Raw genomic sequence first — 20,912 nt, 5'->3', positions numbered from 1 at the left:
CCGTACTAAAAATACTAGGGATCTTTGGGAAATTGCTGTTTCTAGGGCTTCAAAATAAAAAGAGCACAGAATTTGCGCTATGTTAAACAAAAGAACCTAACATTTGCAGTTTTAACACAGACAGTGTCATCTCTTTATAACTGACTACAAATGTCCAACACAGCAGAGCTGTCAGCCATTGGATACCTATCCAAACCTCTCAACCAAGTTTAAATCCTTAATTCTTCATCCATAAGGTAGAAAATATAGGACAAACTCAAAAGCTCTGCTGTATTAAATGATATAAAGTGGATTTAAAGTACCTAATATGGTACTTTCCATATACCACACAGTCAATAAATGTTTCTTTCCTATTTTTTCCATTCTTTTAATTACCTTTTTTATATCCCATTTTCCCAACTAATAATCCTCCCTGTGCCCTCAGTGTAGCTGCCCTTACTTAGGTTTAGCAGGCTGCCAATCTGATCACAGTATTTCATTCTAAGTATACCTCCCTTGTACCACGTCATTTATGTTAGAATAATACCACTTCAAAAGATAAAAGCATCAATCATAATAATTTTCTAAATTTCAGCAGTATATGGTATTTCAAGGCTGTATATAAAATTTCAACCAGTTTAAGTGAACAAATTTCAAACCAAGTACAGAATATTTGGGCATAGGGAGACATTTCTCAGCTAGAAAGAGACATATGAGAGGACTAATCACTCGGACCTTTAGATTTTGGGAATCCACAGGCACCTCTCAGGGCAGCTTTGCATGTTTCTCAGTTGTTTCTGTTTTTGCTTTCCACAGACGAACCTAAAAATACTTTTCTAATTCTAGCTTCCGCATTCTCTCCATTTATTACTATATTCATCAATTTAGCAAGTATTTTTTGAGCATCTAACATGTGTCAAGCACTCTGTTATATACTATAGATAGAGTATGTAGCACATTTGGAGATACAGATAATTATACAGACAACTTCAATACAATATTGTTATGTTGATAATGAAAGTATGTGATGCACATGGTAGGGGCAAATATCCCAATAGTTTGCCCTAAGCAAACTGGGAGCAATTGGAAGTTTAAAATTGGTGAGTAAGATTAGATGCGTAATTTTAAAGGATTACTCTGTGCATGCTGTGGTAAATGTAATTGGAAGGAAGCAAGAAATCTAAGGAAAGATTGTTTCCCACAAAATCAAATAATGCAGTGAGCATAAGGTAGAACAGTAACAATAATAATGATATTAAAATAGCAGCTAATAAGAATGTAATATTCGCATTTGCCAGATGCTATGTGCTTTATGTTCATGATCTCAATTCTCACAAGCAAGCAGCAAACTAAGTACTGCTCTTAGCCCCTGCTCTCTACCATTTAACATATAGGAAATTCAGGCCCAGAGTAGTTAAGTAATGCACCTAATGGAACAGCATTTTAAAGAGAAAAAGAATTCAAATCAGTCTGTCTTGAACCACTATGATATATTATTACTACTGACATTTCTCCCCACAAAGCTCATTCAAATTCTCTTCATGCATGCTGAATTTTCAGAGATTGTTTCCATGTACAAGGTTTTTTATCTCATGTTACATGAATATCAAAGGAAATCTTGATTCTAAGAGAGAAATATTCAATTGCAGAGACAAAAATTAAGGAAAAACCCCTTTAATTAGATGTTTATTTCACATAAAATGGATACTTAATTTAAATGGAACATATGAGATAGAAATAATATTTTAAATAAATATGTACCTGTTAGTAATTGCCTGATTCTTTTCGCATCTTTTATTCCAAATGACTTTACTTTTCCCCACTGATGAGCTCACTGTGTCTCAGATTTTGACCTTGGTTTGAAAAGTATGTGGAACCAGATCCTCAGATGTTGCAGGTACTATATTATGTTCGGTTTTGTCTCTCATACTTATCTCTCTTTATCAGGGCTATTGCCATCTATGATTTAGTACATGCAGGCTAAAACAGGAGAACATCCTCTCTGCCTTACCACAGAATGTTGAATATCATTGCAGTGAAACTTCCTAATCTTTCTTTTTCAGAGAATGTCTATTTCCCAAATCCAGATCTATTTAACCCTACCTGTATTTCAGGGCCATGTTCTATTTCTATCTTATGAACTCTACCATCTAGCATCTGAGAATAAGCTATAGGAGAATGTTCATTTCCTTTTTTGTATGTTTGATGCTTGGCATGGCTAACATAAATAAATTGACGGCGGAGTATCCTATCTTATCTCCCCAAGTACAGTGTTGAGAGATTCTCACAGGAAAAGTTTTTCTCTATTTGTAAAATGTCAGCTACTGGAAAGGGGTGCAAGGAACAAAGAGAGAGGAAAAAGCATTAATCAAAGGATAATGTAGATTGATGTGGTAGCAGATGTTTTCGCAAAACTATCTTCATATTCAAACAAAATACAAAATCCTCATTTATATATATATACACACACACTTATATATATATATATATACACACACACACACACACACGATTTATATTTCTCTTATGTTGAACATGGCTCATATTTCTATTACATCCCATTACATGACAGAAATTTAGTATACATTTTTGACTAATGCTTTTAAGTTTAACTGAAAAAAACTGTCAGAGTTACTCAATGATTAATAGAAAAATTTGTTGATTAGTTATTTATATAGTCTATTTAAAAGAAAAAAATAAGAATCAAATTTTGATCATGATAAATATTATATTACTATAGAGTCTGTGGTGTTTTCCTTAAAATTAGTTAGTCTATAAAGTAACATTTTGATATGGAATACAAAAATGCATGTTATTAGAGAAATGCCTTTTCATCAATTATTTTATCATATTTTTTTAATATTGAAATAGTGAAGAAAGCAAAACATACCTCATTTTTTTCCTAGCTAAGAAACCACGTATCCATCTTTGAACAATCAAAACTGGTGAGTTATGAGCCAGAATTTCATTAATTTTTGAAATAATATAATTGACATTATCAATTTCATCCTCATAGGTTGATCCCTGTATAAAGAACATATATTTAATATTTATATTTCATGAAAGTATTTCCAAAAGATATTTTAAGTTGGCAGTCTGATGGTTTAAACTATTGAAAGATTCACAGGTGTTTTATACACATAACTTAAATAAATATTTTCATATCTATTTTTATTAGATCAGAAGATCAAGAATTAGTAGCACCAAATAATTTTAATTCTTTAAAGAAAACGCAAGATCAATGAGGATAACTTTCTCCATTCTAGATTCTTCTCCCAATCTGCTATCATAGGTATAAAATTTTGCCCATAATCATGTTGATCTCTGAAAGGCACTGGCATGAACAGACATCCAATGAAACTCTAAAAGTATTCTGTGGATCATCATAGAGAAAACTGATATGTGTTGGATTTATAAAACAACTTACAGTAGTTCAAAATTTTGTTGCATCTTAGCTAGGATGTTGGACACTTTTACTAGAAGATAAAAGTGTCCTGGGGAAAGATATTCCATATTGCCTCTAAAGAAATTAACTCTAAGATTATTGTTCCTGCAAATTTTTAGATTTGGGATCACAGACTCCCTCTACCCTACTGATCATTTGGTTAGAAATAAAGCCACTTTAGTTATGTTTTGAATGTAAGAATTATACATTAAAAACCCAACATATTTTTTGTTAAAGTACCTACCCTGAAAATTATCAACCACTTCATGTTAAAACAAAGAAAGAAAAAAAAAACAAAACACATACCTTTACTGCCTACACACTCAATCAGCTACATATTGCTAAAAAAAATAAAAATAAAAATCACAAAGCCTAGTAGATTAGTACTATTTCAGATTTATACTTGCAAACATGTATTGCTAAGTAGCAAATCCTTTACTTGGCCCTGGCTTGCTTCCATTTCCAACAGGAGCTACTGTAAACCTTCAGTACTATTCCCTATATTCAAGCCTTTTCCCTAGCGCTTCCCTAAACATCTTGCTTCCTTTTCACAGAGAAAATAGGACTATCAAGTCTGAACTCTATCAACTAACACTCCTCCCTCCCTACAAATTTAACTGTATTCTCATTTAACTATATTCCTATCTATACGCAGTAGAAGCACCTTCTACTCAATCTTAAAATAAGAAGTATCTCACTTCCTGTCCAAGATTGGCTCTCTATCATGGTTAAGTTAAATCTCCCTGTTTTCAATTGCTTCCCTCCTACTGTTCCTATCCCTTACTTGTAAATATGATGTAGTCTCATCCATATATAAAATACACACACATACACAAATAATTACACACATCCCAATCCTTCATCCTTTGTATTGGGTATCTAATACCTAACACCTAACTTTTATTAAGAGCCCAAATTCTTGAAACAGAGTTCCACATTTGCTGTCCCACCTTATCTCTTCCTGTATCTCAATCCACTGACTTCTACCCCATTATCCTAATACTTTTACAAAATTATCATCGGAAATTTCTTCTTGAAACAATTCCCTTGGCTTCTGTATACAACACTCTAGGTTTTCTTATAACTATTGTTTACTTCTCGACTTTTTAAAGACCTATCCATACCCTACTTAATGTCACATTGAAAGAATTTCCTCCATTTGTCTCTTTTCAATCTGAACACACTGTCCAGATGACTGCATCCAAATCCACAGCTCCAACACTCACCTATGTTCTGATGTCTCTCAGATTTTTAGCTTTAGCCCTGGACTCTCTCTGGAGAACTCTCTCTGGAGCTACTGAACAATATGGTCAAACATTATCCAATTACAGGCTTACCTTGGAGATATTGCAAATTGAGTTCTAGATCACCACAAAAAGGGGAATATTGAAATAAAGCAAGTCACATGAATTTTTTGGTTTTCCAGTGCATATAAAAGTTACGTTTACACTATAACGTAGTCTATTAAGTATGCAACAGCATTATGTCTAAAAATCCAGTGTACATGCTTTAATTTAAAAAATACTTTATTGCTAAATAAAAGCTAACCATCATCTGAGCCTTCAGCGAGTTGTAATCTTTCTACGGTACTAACATCAAAAATCACTGATCACAAATCCTCATAACAAATATAATAATAAAAACTTTGAAATATCGTGAGAACTACCAAAATGTAACATAGAGACATGAAGTGAGTAAATACTGTCAAAAAAAAAGGCACTTATAGACTTGCTCGATGCACGGTTGCCACAATCAATCTGTGGTAAGTGTGTTATGTGTGAAGCACAATAAAGCAAAGTGCAATAAAACGAGATATGCCTGTAGAGTCAGCTTGCCCAAACATGAATGTTCCTCCCTAGCCTGTTTTCTCACATGCTCTTAGGTGAATGGTGCTTTTGCCCATACGAACCTAACTCAGAAAACCTAGAACCATCTCAGGATCTCTTTCTCTCTCACTTCTTCATATCCAGATGTTGCTAGATTCAGTATATTCAATATCCCAAATATCTTATCTCCCTTTTCTTCTGTTCTCTACCATTGCTTTCCTGCATGTCTTTATCACTTCCCTAACTTACTAAAAATGTCCTGATATCTGAAATTATCCATATTCCCTATTCCCTCCAAATCATAATATGTACTGTCGCTAGAATGAACTTTCCAAAATGCAAATCTGATCATATTGCATTTTTGCTTAATATATTTCACTGGTACATCATTGAAAGATGTTACAAATTTCTTGACCTGGCACACAAAATCCTTGATCTAGTCCCTTTCTTACCTTCTCAATCTCATCTCCCTTTACCCTACATATAATACCTTCCATTCTGGCAATATCCAACCACTTACATTCTTGAAAACTACCCGGTAATCAAACTTCAGTGCTTTTTGCATGCCATTCTAGTTTCTTGATTGCCCTACTCAATTACTTGTCTCACTATCTTAGTCTTTTGGAGACAGTTCTTTTCTCCAAGAAGACTTTCTTGACCGATCTGAGTTTAACATCCTTCTACAATATTATCCTGTGTCATAACTAATTTGCTACACCTGACAATGTTGAATTTTATCCAAGCCCTGTGATCCTGGAAAATACTGGAGGTTAAGAAATCTCCTTATCCCTTTGTTTCACAAAATGGTTTAATACAAAGAAGAACCCTTTCATCATATTACTTAGATTGTACCCATGGATATCCCTCTTATTCGTCTTTGACAAGGCCCTGACAAAGACTCTCTAAATTCCCATTCTTTGCCTATTAACGATTAGGTGAACTACTTTATCTATACTGAGCAATCAGAACAAAAAGCTTGTTAGCCAAACTTTGGTTAAGATTCTCTCCTTTCACCAGTCCCTTGAACTCTGCCCCACCTTCAGCATGAGCCAGCATGCAACCCTTCCTTAACAGCCTATCCGAAATAGACTACTCTCAGCGTAAAATATTCTCTGATCTGTTGTCAGATCATGCCACTCCCCATCATCCTACTTAGCCACACAATGCTTCTAGCCTTGTTTACTCCCTTCTATAAAAGAAAAACTCTTCCTTTGCCTATCCTTTAAGATGTTTGCAGACATTAATGATCAGAGCATTCTCCCTACTGCAACAGCATCCCTTTGTCTCTATAGCCCCTTTCCCTCTCTTGCAATAATCCCTTTGAAAAAAGTCTCTTCTTCTTAAGTCCTGATTTGTTTTTTTACTTGACAAGTTTATGCTGTAATACAATTATTGGTCTATCCTTCCCACTGCAGCATAAACTTACCAAGTTTAACAACTCTGACTTTATCCTATATCTCTGTGACTAAGTAAGCTATCTAGTCTGTAACTGGCATTCAAAATATCAGTTGATTATTAAATCACTAAGTAACAGTCACTTGTACACTGACATATTTTGTCTCCAAGCTTGATTTGGCAATGTCAATCTGTTTTTGTAACTCGACTGTTACTTAGTGATTTAATAATCAAATGTTATCCTTTACTGATTTCTAGTACAGATATAATTTCCTCTAATCTTATAGGGTTTTTTTTGTTCATTGCATTTGGGCTTATGGTGTGTATGTGTGCATGTATGTCTGTTTGTGTGTGTGTGTATGTGTGTGTTTCTGTTTAGTGTAATAAAATATGCCACCTCAAATATGCTTCTTCGGTATATTGACTATTTTGAGCCACTGGCACTTAAAAAACAGCAAATGCATGGAGGGGCATTCTCTGAAGTTCCTTTATCTTTCTAAAGACAGATCCCCAAAAGATATTCAATTCTCATAATTCCCCTCCCAGGATTTTCCTCAACCAGGGAAGAAGGAGTTTTATCACAAGAAAGGGGATTAGAAGGTAATTAGAAGGGGAGGAAATTAGAAGACACTACAACCAAATGAATCTTGTTACAAACTCTGATCTATTCTTCTAAGAACCCATTCATCTTTCTTAAAAATAATTTACTCTCTCATAAGAGGCCTACAGCCTTCCTTCCGCTTTCCCTTTTTAGATGGATTTAAGCATGAATTCCCACCTCAGGGGGGTTACTCATTTTTCCCTGGGTATCTTCTCAGTATACATGAGGTATAAATGTCAATAAGCTTCTGTTTTCTAGGGTAAATAACCTATCTGTCCTCTAACCATCTTTTGTAAAATAGAGATAACCTCATTGGATTTCTGTGAGAAAATATTTGTAAAACACCTAGAACAGTGCTAAAACATTTCAAGCATTCAATGTTCTCTGTCAACACTTTAAAGACATCTGTATACCCTTATCTTATTTGATACTTAAAAAATTAGTAAAGAGATTAACTTAGCAATTTACCCAAACTAACATAATGTAAAATTAAGAAATTAATAAGTTAACTATAAAAGATAATTAGTACCAATATTTTCAATCCAATAAAAGGAATTAAATAATTATAGTATTGATAAAAGCTTGATAAGGAACAACACATTTTGCTTAGGCAAAATACTATCAAGAATCAACAAAAGAGATAATAATGAAATATCTATACTCTATCACATGCTATTGTAAACCTGGAATGAAAATAGGGCTACTGCTCTACCTGGTATAACGCATAATGAGGCAATTCAAAAGAAAAGACCTTTGTAAACATGACTCATGTGGAAGAAGAGTACTGTGTTCTAACAGGGAGAATAGTTTAAAAAACAAATTCTAAAACTACATTCTATTCAGACTGTATGTAATTACACAAAGATTCCCAATTAATTTGATATTCTAAATACATCTGTACTTACTTTTCTTTTTTCCATGCTTTTATTTCTTTTATGTGTATCTAGTCCCTACAGTCTATCTTTTTCTATTCCATTTGTGATTTATTTCCGTCAGAATTTCCTAATTTGACATATATTTTCTCAGCATAATTGAAAAATGTAAAAGTTTTCACCTTTTTATTCCATCTGTAATATATTCACTTTAATAGTCACATGAAATGGTGAGTATCTCTGTGAAACTCCCCACAAAAGCTAGGAAGATTTTGTATTATTTTAAATCAGTATTTCTAAGGATCACTGGTAAACACTTTGGGAACACACTATAGTCAATTAACAAATTAAAAAAAAAAATCACCTGAATCAAGTAACATTAAATAACTTAAAATAAAATTTAGAACTGTAACAATAAACCACTATAAAATTTTTAGAAAAGAAGAAAAGCAAATACAAGAACAAAACTTTACACAAATTTCCACCACTTGAAGTACCTATTTTCATTTTTAAAATGTTCACTTCCAAATACTTTCCCCAACTCTGAGCTTATATTTTCATTAACTTAACAGGGTCTTTTCCAGAGCATATTTTTTAAAAATTTTGATGACGTTCACTTCACCATTTTTTCTTTTTAAAGATGGTGCTTTTAGTATCAGGTCTAAGTCTTTGCCTTGTCCTAGATGCCAAAGATTTCCTTCAATTTTATTTTTCTAAAAGTTTCTTAGTTTTAAGTTTTACATTTAACTCCAAGATCCATTTTGAGTTAATTTTTGTATGAGTAGTGTAACTTACATTGAGGCTCATTTGTGTGTGTGTGTGTCCAATTGTTCCAAGTAACATTTATTGAAAAGGCTATATTTTCTCTATCAAGTTTTGTGCATATTTTATTAGATTTACACCTAAGTATTTCATTGTTTTGAGTGATTATAAATGACATTTAATTTTGGTGTCCATATGTTCATTGTTAGTACATAGAAATATGACTGATTTTTGTTTGTTTACCTGGCACCCTGCAGCCTTGCTAAGCTCGCTTTTTAGTTCTAAGAGACTTTTTGGTAGATTCTGTGGTATTTTCCACATAGGTGATCATTTTCATCTGCAAGTACTTTTATTTCTTTTCTCATCTGTATGTTTTTATTTCCTTCTCTTATTTTATTGCACTAGCTAGACTTTCCAGCAGCATGTTGACAAGAAAAATGAAACAGACATCTTTGCCTTGTTCCCAGTGTTGGGGAGAAAACATTGTCTTTCACCATTAAGCATAACATTAGCTATAGGTTTTACATTGATGTCTTTATAAAGAAGAGGAAGATCCCTCTATACCTATTTTTCTGAGTTCTTTAATGATGAATAGATGCTGAATTTTGTCAAATACTTTTTCTCCATTGATTGATATGATATTTGATATATTTTTTCTTTTGTCTTTTGATATGGTGAATTATATTAATTGACTTTCAAATACTGAACCAGCCTTGCATCTATGGAATAAGTCCCACTTGCTTATGGTATATACTTCTTTTTATATATTGCTAAACTTTATTTGCTAATATTTTGTTAAAGATTTTTTTGCTTATATTCATTAGACATATTTTTATCCCAGAGATAAATTACACTTAATCATGGTGTATGATCCTTTTAATGTACTGGTGAACTAAGTTTGCTGATATTTTGTTGAGGGTTTCTGAATCCATGTTCATAAGGGATATTGGTCTGAAATTTTCTATTCTTGTAGTGTCATCATATGCTTTTGGTTTTAGAATAATATTGACCTTGTGAAACAAGTTTGGAAGTGTCCCCTTAGCTTCTACTTTTTTTGAAAAGTGTGAGAAAAATGCATATTAATTCTTATTTAAATGTTTTGTAGAATTCACCAGTGAAGCCATCTGGTTCTAAACTTTTTTTGTTGGGAATTTTTTGATTACTGATTCAATGTCCCTATTAGCAATCAGTCTGTTAAAATTTTCTGTTTCTTCATGATTCAGTCTTAGTAGGTTGTATGTTTCTAGGAATTTATCCATTTCTCCTAGGTTGTCCAATCTGTTGGCATATAATTGTTCATAGCAGTCTCTTATAATCCACTGTATTTGTGTTGTTTCAATTTTGATGTCTTCTCTTTCATTTGTAATTTTACTTACTTGGGTCCTCTCTCTTCTTAAGTCTAACAAAGGGTTTGTCTATTTCGTTTACCTTTCAAAAAAAATCTCTTAATTTTACTTATCCTTTCTGTCGTCCTTTTAGTCTCTATTCCATTTATTTCCACGCTGATCTTTATTTCCTTCTTTCTACTAATTTTGATTTAATTTGTTCTTTTTTATTCTAGTTCCTTGAGGTATAAAGTTAGATTGTTCATTTGAGTGCTTTCTTTTTTCTTAATGTAGGCATCTATCACTATAAATTTCCCTCAAAACAGCTTTTGCTGTATCCCATAAGTTATGCTGTCATTCCATTTTCATTTGTTTCAAGGTATTTTTTTTATTTCTTCTTCGATCCTTTGGTTGTTGTATGTTGTTTAATCTCCAAATAATTGTGAATTTTCTAGTTTTCTTCTTGTAATTGATTTCCAGTTACATACTATGGTAGTCATAAAAGATGTCTAATATCACTTCAATCTTCTAAAATTTGTTAAGGTATGTTTTGTGGCCTAACATATGATGTATCCTGGGGAATGTTCCATGGATACTTGAGAAGAATGTGTATTCTGCTGCTCTTGGAGAGAATGCCCTATAAGTGTCTGTTAAGTTCATCTGCTCTAACATTTAGTTTAAGTCCAATGTTTCTTTCAGATTTTCTGTCTGTATGATTTATCCATTGTTGAAAGTGGGGTATTAAAGTCCCTTACTATTATTATATTGCTATATCTCCCTTCAAGTCTGTTAGTATTTATATATTTAAGTGTTCCTATTTTGGGTGCATAAATATTTACAAATGTTATATCTTCTTATCGTATTGATCCTTTTATCATTATCGAATAAACTATTACAGTCTTCAGCTTAAAGTCTATTCTGTCTGATATAAATATAACTACACCTGCTTTCTTTCAGTTTCCAATTGCATAGACTATGTTTCCATTTGCATGGAATATCTGTTCTTTTTATTTTTCAGTCTCTTTTCTCTCTGTTGTTCATATTGGGTAATTTCTATCATTCTAGCTTTCCTTTCCTTCATATTGTCATCTTTCCCCTCCATTCTGCTGTTAAGTTCATCTACTGTGCTTTTTATTTTGGTTATTGTATTTTTGAGTTCTCAAATTATGATCTGTTTCTTTATAGCTACTGTGACTATGCTGAGGCATTCTATATGTACATGTTTCAAGCATTCTTATAATTGCTCATTGAAGTATTTTTGTCATGGCTGCTTTAAAATTTATCAGATGATTTTAATAGTTCTATCTTAGTGCTGGCATCTACTGATTGTCTCTTTTCACTCAGTTTAAAATCTTCCTAGCTCTTTGTATGTTGAGTGACTTTTGACTGAAACCTAGATATTTTTGTATTACAATACTTTTATTGTTATTTAAAATTTGTTTTAGCTGGTTTTGTCTGACATTGTTGCAGCAGGGGAAACAAGAGCCATTATCATGTTACTTCAAGAGGGAGGTAGAAGTCCAAGTTCCTCAGCACTGAAGCCTCTAATAACCCCCAACTGGGGAAGAGAGCACATTGTTACTTCAGTGTGAGGGTGGGAGTTTCAACTTCTATCCACTCTTCACTGACACTGCTATGGAGGTAGTCTTCTTAGAGCTGAGCAATGTGAAAGTCCTGATCTCCATTAGGCCTTCTCCAACACCACCCCAGTAAGTGTTGGGTTGCCTCATTAGAGCCTCACAAGGATGGAAGTCCAGGCTCTCCATTCAGGCTTTACTGGCATGCGTGCAGGCAGGACCAGTGTTTTCTCTACGGTTATTGCCTAAAAGCTATCTGTTTTACTAGACTGAATGTTTCTTGGTTGTTTAGATAGAATGAGTAAGCTTCCATTTGTATTTTTGGTAGTTTGTTTCTTTGTTTGCACTCTTTGGCCTTTCTGGGTTACTGGCTTCTTCAGCTAAAATTTTAGAATACACAAAGATTAAAACAAAACAGAACAAAACAAAAAACAGCAAAACAGCAAACTTACTCCACCATTTTCATTCCTCAGGTTCTGGCTGTCCTAGCCAGTCAGTTTCTGCTCTTAATTAGTCACAGTCTTTTTATGTTTGTGTTGTATATAATGTCCAAGGAATTTCTATAATATATAACATTATATATATTGTGCTGGGAATTGAGCTGTATTTTGCAAGAGGAAATCAACAACTACTCGACCTTTCCAGAAGTGGAATCCTGTACCTTATTTTATTTTTCCAGACTTATTGAGATATAATTGATATACAGCACTGTATAAGATTAAGGTGTACAGAACAATTATTTGATGTATGTACATAATAAAATGATTACCACAATTAGGTTAGTGAACATTCATCATTTCATATAAATACAGAGTGAAAGAAAAAAATATTTTTCCTTGTGATGAGAATTCTTAGGATGTATTCTCTTAACTTTCATATATAGCATAAAGCAGTGTTAATTATATTAATCATGTTGTACATTCCTAGTACTTATCTTATAAATGGAAGTTTGTACCTTTTGACCACCTTCATCTAATTCCTTTTCCGCCAAAACCCCTGACTCTGGTAACCACAAATCTGATCTCTTTTTCCTGAGTTTCTTTGTTTTTTGAAGTATAACTGACCTGCAATACTATATTAGTTCCTGGTACAAAACGCGCTGATTCAATATTTCTATACACAACAAAATGATCGAAACAATTAGTCTAGTTATCTGTCATTACACAAAGATATTATGTTATTATTGACTACATTTTCCATGCTGTACATTTCATCCCCATGACACTATGATTATTTCTGAATACAACAGTTTATTAAGATAAATATGTCGTCCATCTAATGTAATAGTTTCTATCTATCTAGTCTTACATTTCCAAAAATATTTGTTATATATTTTGTATAATATAACTTTGTGCATTAATGCCCAAACAAAAATAACTTTATTGTAGCTATTATTTTTATATCAATTGAAATAGTTCCTATTTATCCCATTTAATGTTTTGTGTACTGAATTTTATATTGTTTAAGATTAATGTTGTCTTTTCCTTTATTCTACTTAATATATATTTTAGCATTTAACTTTTATTTTTTCTGCATTACTTTGGTTTCTGGACATGATATTGCTAATAAATATCTTGATTTTGGTTGTCCATTTATTAATAATAAAATTATAATTTATGTACTTTTGTTTATATGTACATCACACTCATAATGTAAATATATAGTAGTTTTTACAACTACAGTACTACTTTTGATGTTGTCTTATGATTTTTTTGTATTTCATATTATTGTATTTTCTCTTATTATATTTTGTAAAGCAAAAACATTTTAAACATTTACAAACATTACATAATCTATATTACTCTATTAAGTTAAACATGAATTCATTTTAAAATATTAATTTGGTAATTATATATACTATATGTATATTTCTATATGCAGTTTTATTTTCTTTTGAAATTTACACTGGAATTAAGAACAAATGGATGTTAAGTGTTTGAGCTATAAATCTCTACCTTGAAATATCAGTCCTGTACTGGATTTTCAATTTTTTCACCATGTGACAGAAAGTATTAACTGCCTTCCAAGAATCTATCTTCCTTTCCTCATTAATAGAATATTGGTAGTCCTGCAACAAAATGGCTAGTAGAAGGACATTAAGCTCACCTCCTCTCATGAGCACACCAAAGTCACAACTGACTGCTGAACACCTATCAATAAAAAAGACTGGAACCTACCAAAAAAAGATATTCTACATCCAATGATATAAAGAAGAAACCACAAAGAGACAGCAGGAGGGGCACAATTGAGCTATAATCATATCTCATACTACCTGGAGGGGCACCCACAAACTGGAGAATAATTATATCACATAAGTTTTTCCACAGGAGTGAGAGTTCTGAGCTCCATGTCTGGCTCCTCAGTAACATGGGCCCAGCAACAGAAGGAGGAGCCCCAAGAGAATTTGGCTTTGAAGGCCAGCGGGGGTTGACTGCAGGGGCTCCACAGGACTACATGAAACAGAGAATCCACCAATGAAGGGTACACACAAAATCTCATGTGCACAGGGACCTAGAGCAAAAGCAGTGACATCATAGGAGCCTAAAAGACCTACGTTCTTGTCTTGGAGGGTCTCCTGGGAAGACAGAGGGGCAGCTGTGGCTCTGTCTGGGGTCATAAAAGCTGGGGAAGACATACTGAGGAGTGTTCATCTGCATTAACTCTTGCCAGAGACAGACATTTTGCTTGAATCATTCACACAAACATCTGGCCCTACCAAACAGCTGGTAAGTGCCAGTGTGGAGAGGCCTCAGGCCAAACAACCAACAGGGTGGGAACACAGCCCCACCTAACAAAAAGAATGAAAAGAAATGAAGACAGTCTAAGAAACCTCTGGGACAACATTAAAGGGACTGACATTTGTATTATAAGGGACCCAGAAGGAGAAGAGAGAGAGAAAGGGCTTGAGAAAATATTTGAAGAGATAATATCTGAAAACTTCCATAATATGGGAAAGGAAACAGTCACCTAAGTCCAGGAAGTGCATAGAGTCACATACAGGATTAACCCAAGTAGGAAGATGCCAAGACCCATAGTAATCAATTGACAAAAATTAAATACAAAGAGAAAATATTAAAAGCAGAAAGGGAAAAGCAACAAATAATACAATGGAATCCCCATAAGTTTATCAGCCAAATTTTCAGCAGAAACTCCACAGGCCAGAAGGAAGCAGCATGATATATTTAAAATGATAAAAGGGAAAAGCCTACAATCAAGAATACTCTACCCAGCAAGGCTTTCATTCAGATTTGATGGAGAAATCAAAAGCTTTACAGACAAGGAAAAGCAAAAAGAATTCAGCACCACCAAACCAGCTTTACAACAAATGCTAAAGGAACTTCTCTAAGTGGAAAAGAAAAGGGTACAAGTAGAAACAAGAAAATTATGACATGGGAAAGTTCACAGGTGAAGGCAAACATACAGTAAAGGTAGGAAACATCCACACATGTATATGATACTAAAACCAGTAAGCATGAGAGGAGAAGAACACAAATGCAGGATATTTAAAATACATTTGTAGGCACTTCCCTGGTGGCACAGTGGGTAAGAATCCACCTGCCAATGCAGGGTACATGGGTTTGAGCACTGGTCTGGGAAGATCCAGCATGCCACAGAGCAACTAAGGCCCATGCACCACAACTACAGAGCCTGCACTCTAGAACCCACAAGCCACAACTACTCAGCCCCTGCACCACAACTACTAAAGCCCATGCCCCTAGAGTCTGTGCTCCGCAACAAGAGAAGCCACTACACTAAGAAGCCTGTGCACCACAGCAAAGAGTAACCCCTGCTCACTGCAACTAGAGAAGGGCCACACATAGCAACAAATACTCAATGCAGACAAAAATTAAAAATAAATAAATAAATAAATTTATTTTAAAAAAATACACTTGTAATTAGGAGATCAGCAACTTAAAACAACAATATATAGACTGCTATACCACAACTTCATGGTAACCACAAACCAAAAATCTATAATAGATTTACACACAAAAAAGGAATAGGAATCCAAAAAAACCACTAAAGACAGTCATCAAATCACAAGAGAAGAGAACAAAAAAGGAAGGAAAGGGAAAAAAAGACCTGCAAAAACAAATTCAAAACAATTAACAAAATGGCAATAAGAACATACATGTCAATAATTACCTTAAATGTAAATGGATTAAATGCTGTAACCAAAAGATACAGACTGGCTGAATGGATTCAAAAACAAGACCCATATATTTGCTGTCCACAAGAGACCCACTTTAGATCTAAAGACACATACAGACTGAAAGCGAGGGGATGAAAAAGGTATTCCATGCAAACGGAAATCAAAAGAAAGCTGGAGTAGCAATACGCAAATCAGACAAAATACACTTTAAAGACTGTTACAAGAGGCAAAGAAGGACACTACACAGTGATCAAGGGATCAATCCAAGAAGAAGATATAACAATTGTAAACATATATGTAACCAACTTAGGAGCACCTCAATATATAAAGCAAATATTAACAAACATAAAAGGAGAAAGCAGCAGAATACACATTTTCCCCAGTGCACATGGAACATTCTTCAGGATAGATCACTTGCTGGGCCACAAAGCAAGCCTCAGTAAATTTAAGAAAAGTGAAGTTAAAAATCAACTATGAGAAAAAAACTGAAAAAAAAAAAAAACATACAAACATGAAGGCTAAACAGTATGCTACTAAACAAACAATGAATCATTGAATAAATCAAAGAGAAAATAAAAAATACCTAAAGACAAATGAAAATGAAAACACAATTCAAATCCTATGGAATGCAGCAAAAGCAGTTCTAAGAGGGAAGTTTATAGCAATACAATTATATATCAGGTAACAAGAAAAAAAATCTCAGAAAAAACCTAACCTTACACCTAAAGCAACTAGAGAAAGAAGAACAAACAAAACCCAAAATAAGTAGAAGGAAAGAAATTGTAAAGATCAGAGTAGAAATAAATGAAACAGAGACTAAGGAAATGATAGAAAAGATCAATGAAACTAAAAGCTGGTTCTTTCAAAAGATTAAAAAAAAAAAAAAACTTGATACACCTTGAGCCAGACTTTCAAGAAAAAAAAAGGGAGAGAGCCCAAATCAATAAAATCAGAAATGAAAAAGGAGAAGTTAAAACCAACACCACAGAAATACAAAGGATCATAAGAGACTACTATAAGCAACTATATGCCAATAAAATGGACACCTAGAAGAAATGGACAAATTCTAGGAAAGGTACAATCTCCCAACCCTGAACCAAGAAGATATAGAAAATATGAACAGACCAATTACAAGCAGTGAAATTGAATCTATGATTTAAAAACTTCCAACAAACCAAAGCCCATGACCAGATGGCTTCACAGATGAATTCTACCAAACATTTAGAGAAGAGTTAACACATATTCTCCTCAAACTATATCAAAATATTGCAGAGAGAGAAACACTTCCAAACTCATTCTATGGGGCCACAATCACCCTGAAACCAAAATCAGAAAAAGATAACACAAAAAAAGAAAATTGGAGGACAATTATCACGGATGAACACAGATGCAAAAATCCTCAACAAATACTGTACTAGCAAAAAGAATCTAACAATACATTAAAAGAATTTTACACCATGATCAAGTGGGATTTATCCCAGGGATGCAAGGATTTTTCAATATTCGCAAATCAATCAGTGTGATATATCACATCAACAAACTGAAGAATAAAAACCATATGATAATCTCAATAGATGCAAGAAAAGCCTTTGACAAAATTCAACAGTCAGGGACTTCCTTGGTGGTCCAGTGGTAAAGAATCAGTCCTGCAATGCAGGGGACGTGGGTTCAATCCCTGGTCAGGGAACTAAAATCCCACATGCTGCAGGGCAACCAAGCCTACATGTCACAACTACTGAGCCTGTGTGCCTCAACTAGAGAGCCTGTGTGCTACAAACTACAGAGCCCACATACCCTGGAGCCCACATGCCATAACTAGAGAAGAGAAAACCTGCACACTAGAGAGAAGCCCACACACCACAACTAGAGAGAAGCCCATGTGCTGCAGTGAAGAGCCTGTGCACCACAACAAAAGATCCCACATGCCGCAACTAAGACGCAACGCACCCAAAAATAAAAAATAAATAAAATAAAATCAACATCCATTTATGATAAAAAACCTTCCAGAAAGTGGGCATAAAGAGAATATGCCTCAGCATAATAAAGGCCATATATGACAAATCACAGCTAATATCATACTCAACAGTGAAAAGCATTTCATTTAAGATCAAGAACAAGACAAGGATGCTCACTCTTCCCACATTTATTCAACATAGCTTTGGAAATCTTAGCCAAGGCAGTCAGAGAAGAAGAAAAAAAATGAAAGGAATCCAAGTTGGAAAAGAAGATGTAAAACTGTCACTGTTGCAGATGACATGACACTCTACATAGAAAATCCTAAAGATGCTACCAAAAAACTACTAGAGCTCATTAATGAATTTGGTAACGTTTCAGGACACAAAATTAATACACAGATATCTGTTGCATTTCTATACACTAACAATGAAAGATCAGAAAGAGAAATCAAGGAAACAATCCCATTTACCATTGCATCAAAAAGAATAAAATGATTGGGATTGCCATACATACATTATTAATAAGAAAAAAATATTAAATTGTATGCTTTAAATATATGCAGTTTATTGTATAAATAAATAAATAAATAAATAATAAAAAATAAAATAAAATGCCTAGGAATATACCTACCTAAGGAAGCAAAATATATGTACTCTCAAAACTATAAGACACTGATGAAAGAAACTGAAAATGGCACAAACAGATGGATACATATACCATGTTCTTGGATTAGAAGAATCAATATTGTTAAAATAACTATATTACCCAAGGCAATCTACAGACTCAATGCAATCCCTATCAAATTACCAAAGGCATTTTTCATAGAACTAGAACAAAAATTGTTTACATTTCTATGTAAACACAAAAGACCCTGAATAGCCAAAAGTATCTTGAGAAAGAAGAGCAGAGCTGGAGGAATCATGCTCCCTGACTTTGAACTCTACTACAAAGTAATCAAAGCAGTATGGCACTGGTACAAAAACAGACATATAGACCAATGGAACAAGACAGAAAGCTCAGAAATAAACCCATGTACCTATGGTCAATTAATCTATGACAAAGGAGGGAAGAATATACAACAGAGAAAAGATAGTCTCTTCAATAAGTGGTGCTGGGAAAACTGGACAGCTACATGTAAAAGAATGAAATTAGAACATTCTCTAACACCATATACAAAAATCAGCTCAAAATGGATTAAAGCTCTAAATGTAAGACCATAAAACTCCTAGAAGATGACATAGGTAGAACACTCTTTGACATAAATCACAGCAATATCTTTTTAGATCCATCTCCTAGAGTAATGGAGATAAAAACAAAAATAATCAAATAGGAGCTAATTAAACTTAAGAGCTTTTGCACAGCATAGGAAACCACAAACAAAATGAAAAGATGACCTATAGAATGGAAGAAAATATTTGCAAGTGATGCTACCGACAAGGGATTAATCTCTAAAATATACAAACAGTTCATATAGCTCAATATCAAAAAAAAGCAACCCAAAAAAAAAGTGTGCAGAAGACCTAAATAGACATTTCTTCCAAGAAGACATACAGATGGCCAATGGAAACATAAGAAAAGTTCTCAATATCACTAATTATTAAGAGAAATGTAAACCAAAACTACAATGAAGTATCATCTCACTCTGGTCAGAGTGGCCATCAGCAAAAAGTCTACAAAAAAATAAATGCTGGAGATGGTGTGGAAGAAAAGGAACCCTCCTACACTCCTGGGGGGAATGTAAATTGGTAAAGCCACTATAGAGAATAGTATAGAGGTTCCTTAAGATAATAGAAATAGAGCTACCAGATGATTCTGCAATCCCACTCCTGAGCACATATCTCAAAAAAAACGTACTTTGAGAAGATACATGCACCCCAATGTTCACTGCAGGACTATTTTCAATAGCCAAGACATGGAAGCAACCTAAATGTCCATTGACAGATGATGGATAAGATATGGTGTGTGTGTGTGTACACACACACACACACATATATATACACAATGGAATATTACTCAACCATAAAAAAGAATGAAATCACGCCATTTGCAGCAAAATGAATGTACCTAGAGATTATCTACTAAGTAAAGTAAGCCAGACAAAGACGAATGCCATATTGCTTATGGATATGCAAATGAACTTATCTACAAAACAGACACAGACCCACAGACAAAGAAAACAAATTTATGGTTACCAACAGGGAAAGCAGGAGAGGGATAAATTAGGAGGTTGGGATTAACATATACTCACTTCTGTATATAAAGTAACCAACAAGGATCTACTGTATAGCACAGAGAACTATACTCAATATTTTGTAATAACCTATAAGGGAAAAGAATCTGAAAAAGAATATATATACACACATACATACAAATATGATACATATTTGTATGTATGTATAACTGAATCACTGTACTATATACCTGAAACTAACACGACATTTTAAATTAACTATACTTCAATAAAATTTAAAAGATAAAACAAAACAACAAAAGATAGAACATTGGTTTTGTTTCAGAAGTAAATATTCCCAATTAAAAATACTCATCATAGCAGATTCTCTTCTCCGTAGTGGTAGCCATGTGATCTAGTCCTGGTGGTAGAAATCTTTCACAGGGAATACCTGGAGGAGCTACTCTTTTCCTAATACAAAAAGGATAGACTTAGCTGACATGTGCTTTTGTTTCTTCCAATCCCCTTCCTCCTGATGTAAGCACATGCCTGGACATGAAGAAGTTCACTTCCTATGAGGGAAAATGTTCATTTGCTAAAGATACAAAGCAGAAAGCTAGAATAAAGCCTGGTCCTTCACAATTTCCTTGAGAAACTACACAGAAGGACTGCCTACTCTAAATTTTTTGTTTCATTAAAAAAAAAAATTTAGCTTGGTTTCTATTACATGCAGTCAAAAACACAATCCCAATTGATAGCATTGGTTCCTTGCCCAGATCACCCATATCTGAAAATTACACATATACATCCCCTATTATATGTTTTTAGATTTTTAGATAAAAAAGGACTTC

General features: G+C 33.7%; 1 protein-coding gene across 1 annotated transcript in view; it reads right to left on the bottom strand.

The window, feature by feature from the left end:
- The window catches only part of LRRIQ3 (leucine rich repeats and IQ motif containing 3), a 188,210-nt gene that overhangs the window by 158,045 nt on the left and 9,253 nt on the right, over window positions 1-20,912 (bottom strand). Inside the window, exon 3 of the mRNA XM_057696915.1 lies at window positions 2,870-3,003. Within this exon, the coding sequence (XP_057552898.1) occupies window positions 2,870-3,003 (134 nt within the window). The remainder of the gene's footprint in view (window positions 1-2,869; window positions 3,004-20,912) is intronic.

The sequence above is a fragment of the Hippopotamus amphibius genome, chromosome 1 (assembly GCF_030028045.1).
Source record: "Hippopotamus amphibius kiboko isolate mHipAmp2 chromosome 1, mHipAmp2.hap2, whole genome shotgun sequence".
Lineage (NCBI taxonomy): Eukaryota > Metazoa > Chordata > Mammalia > Artiodactyla > Hippopotamidae > Hippopotamus > Hippopotamus amphibius.
The sequence above is the reverse complement of the archived record's forward strand: the minus strand, read 5'-3'. Positions and strand labels throughout refer to the sequence as shown.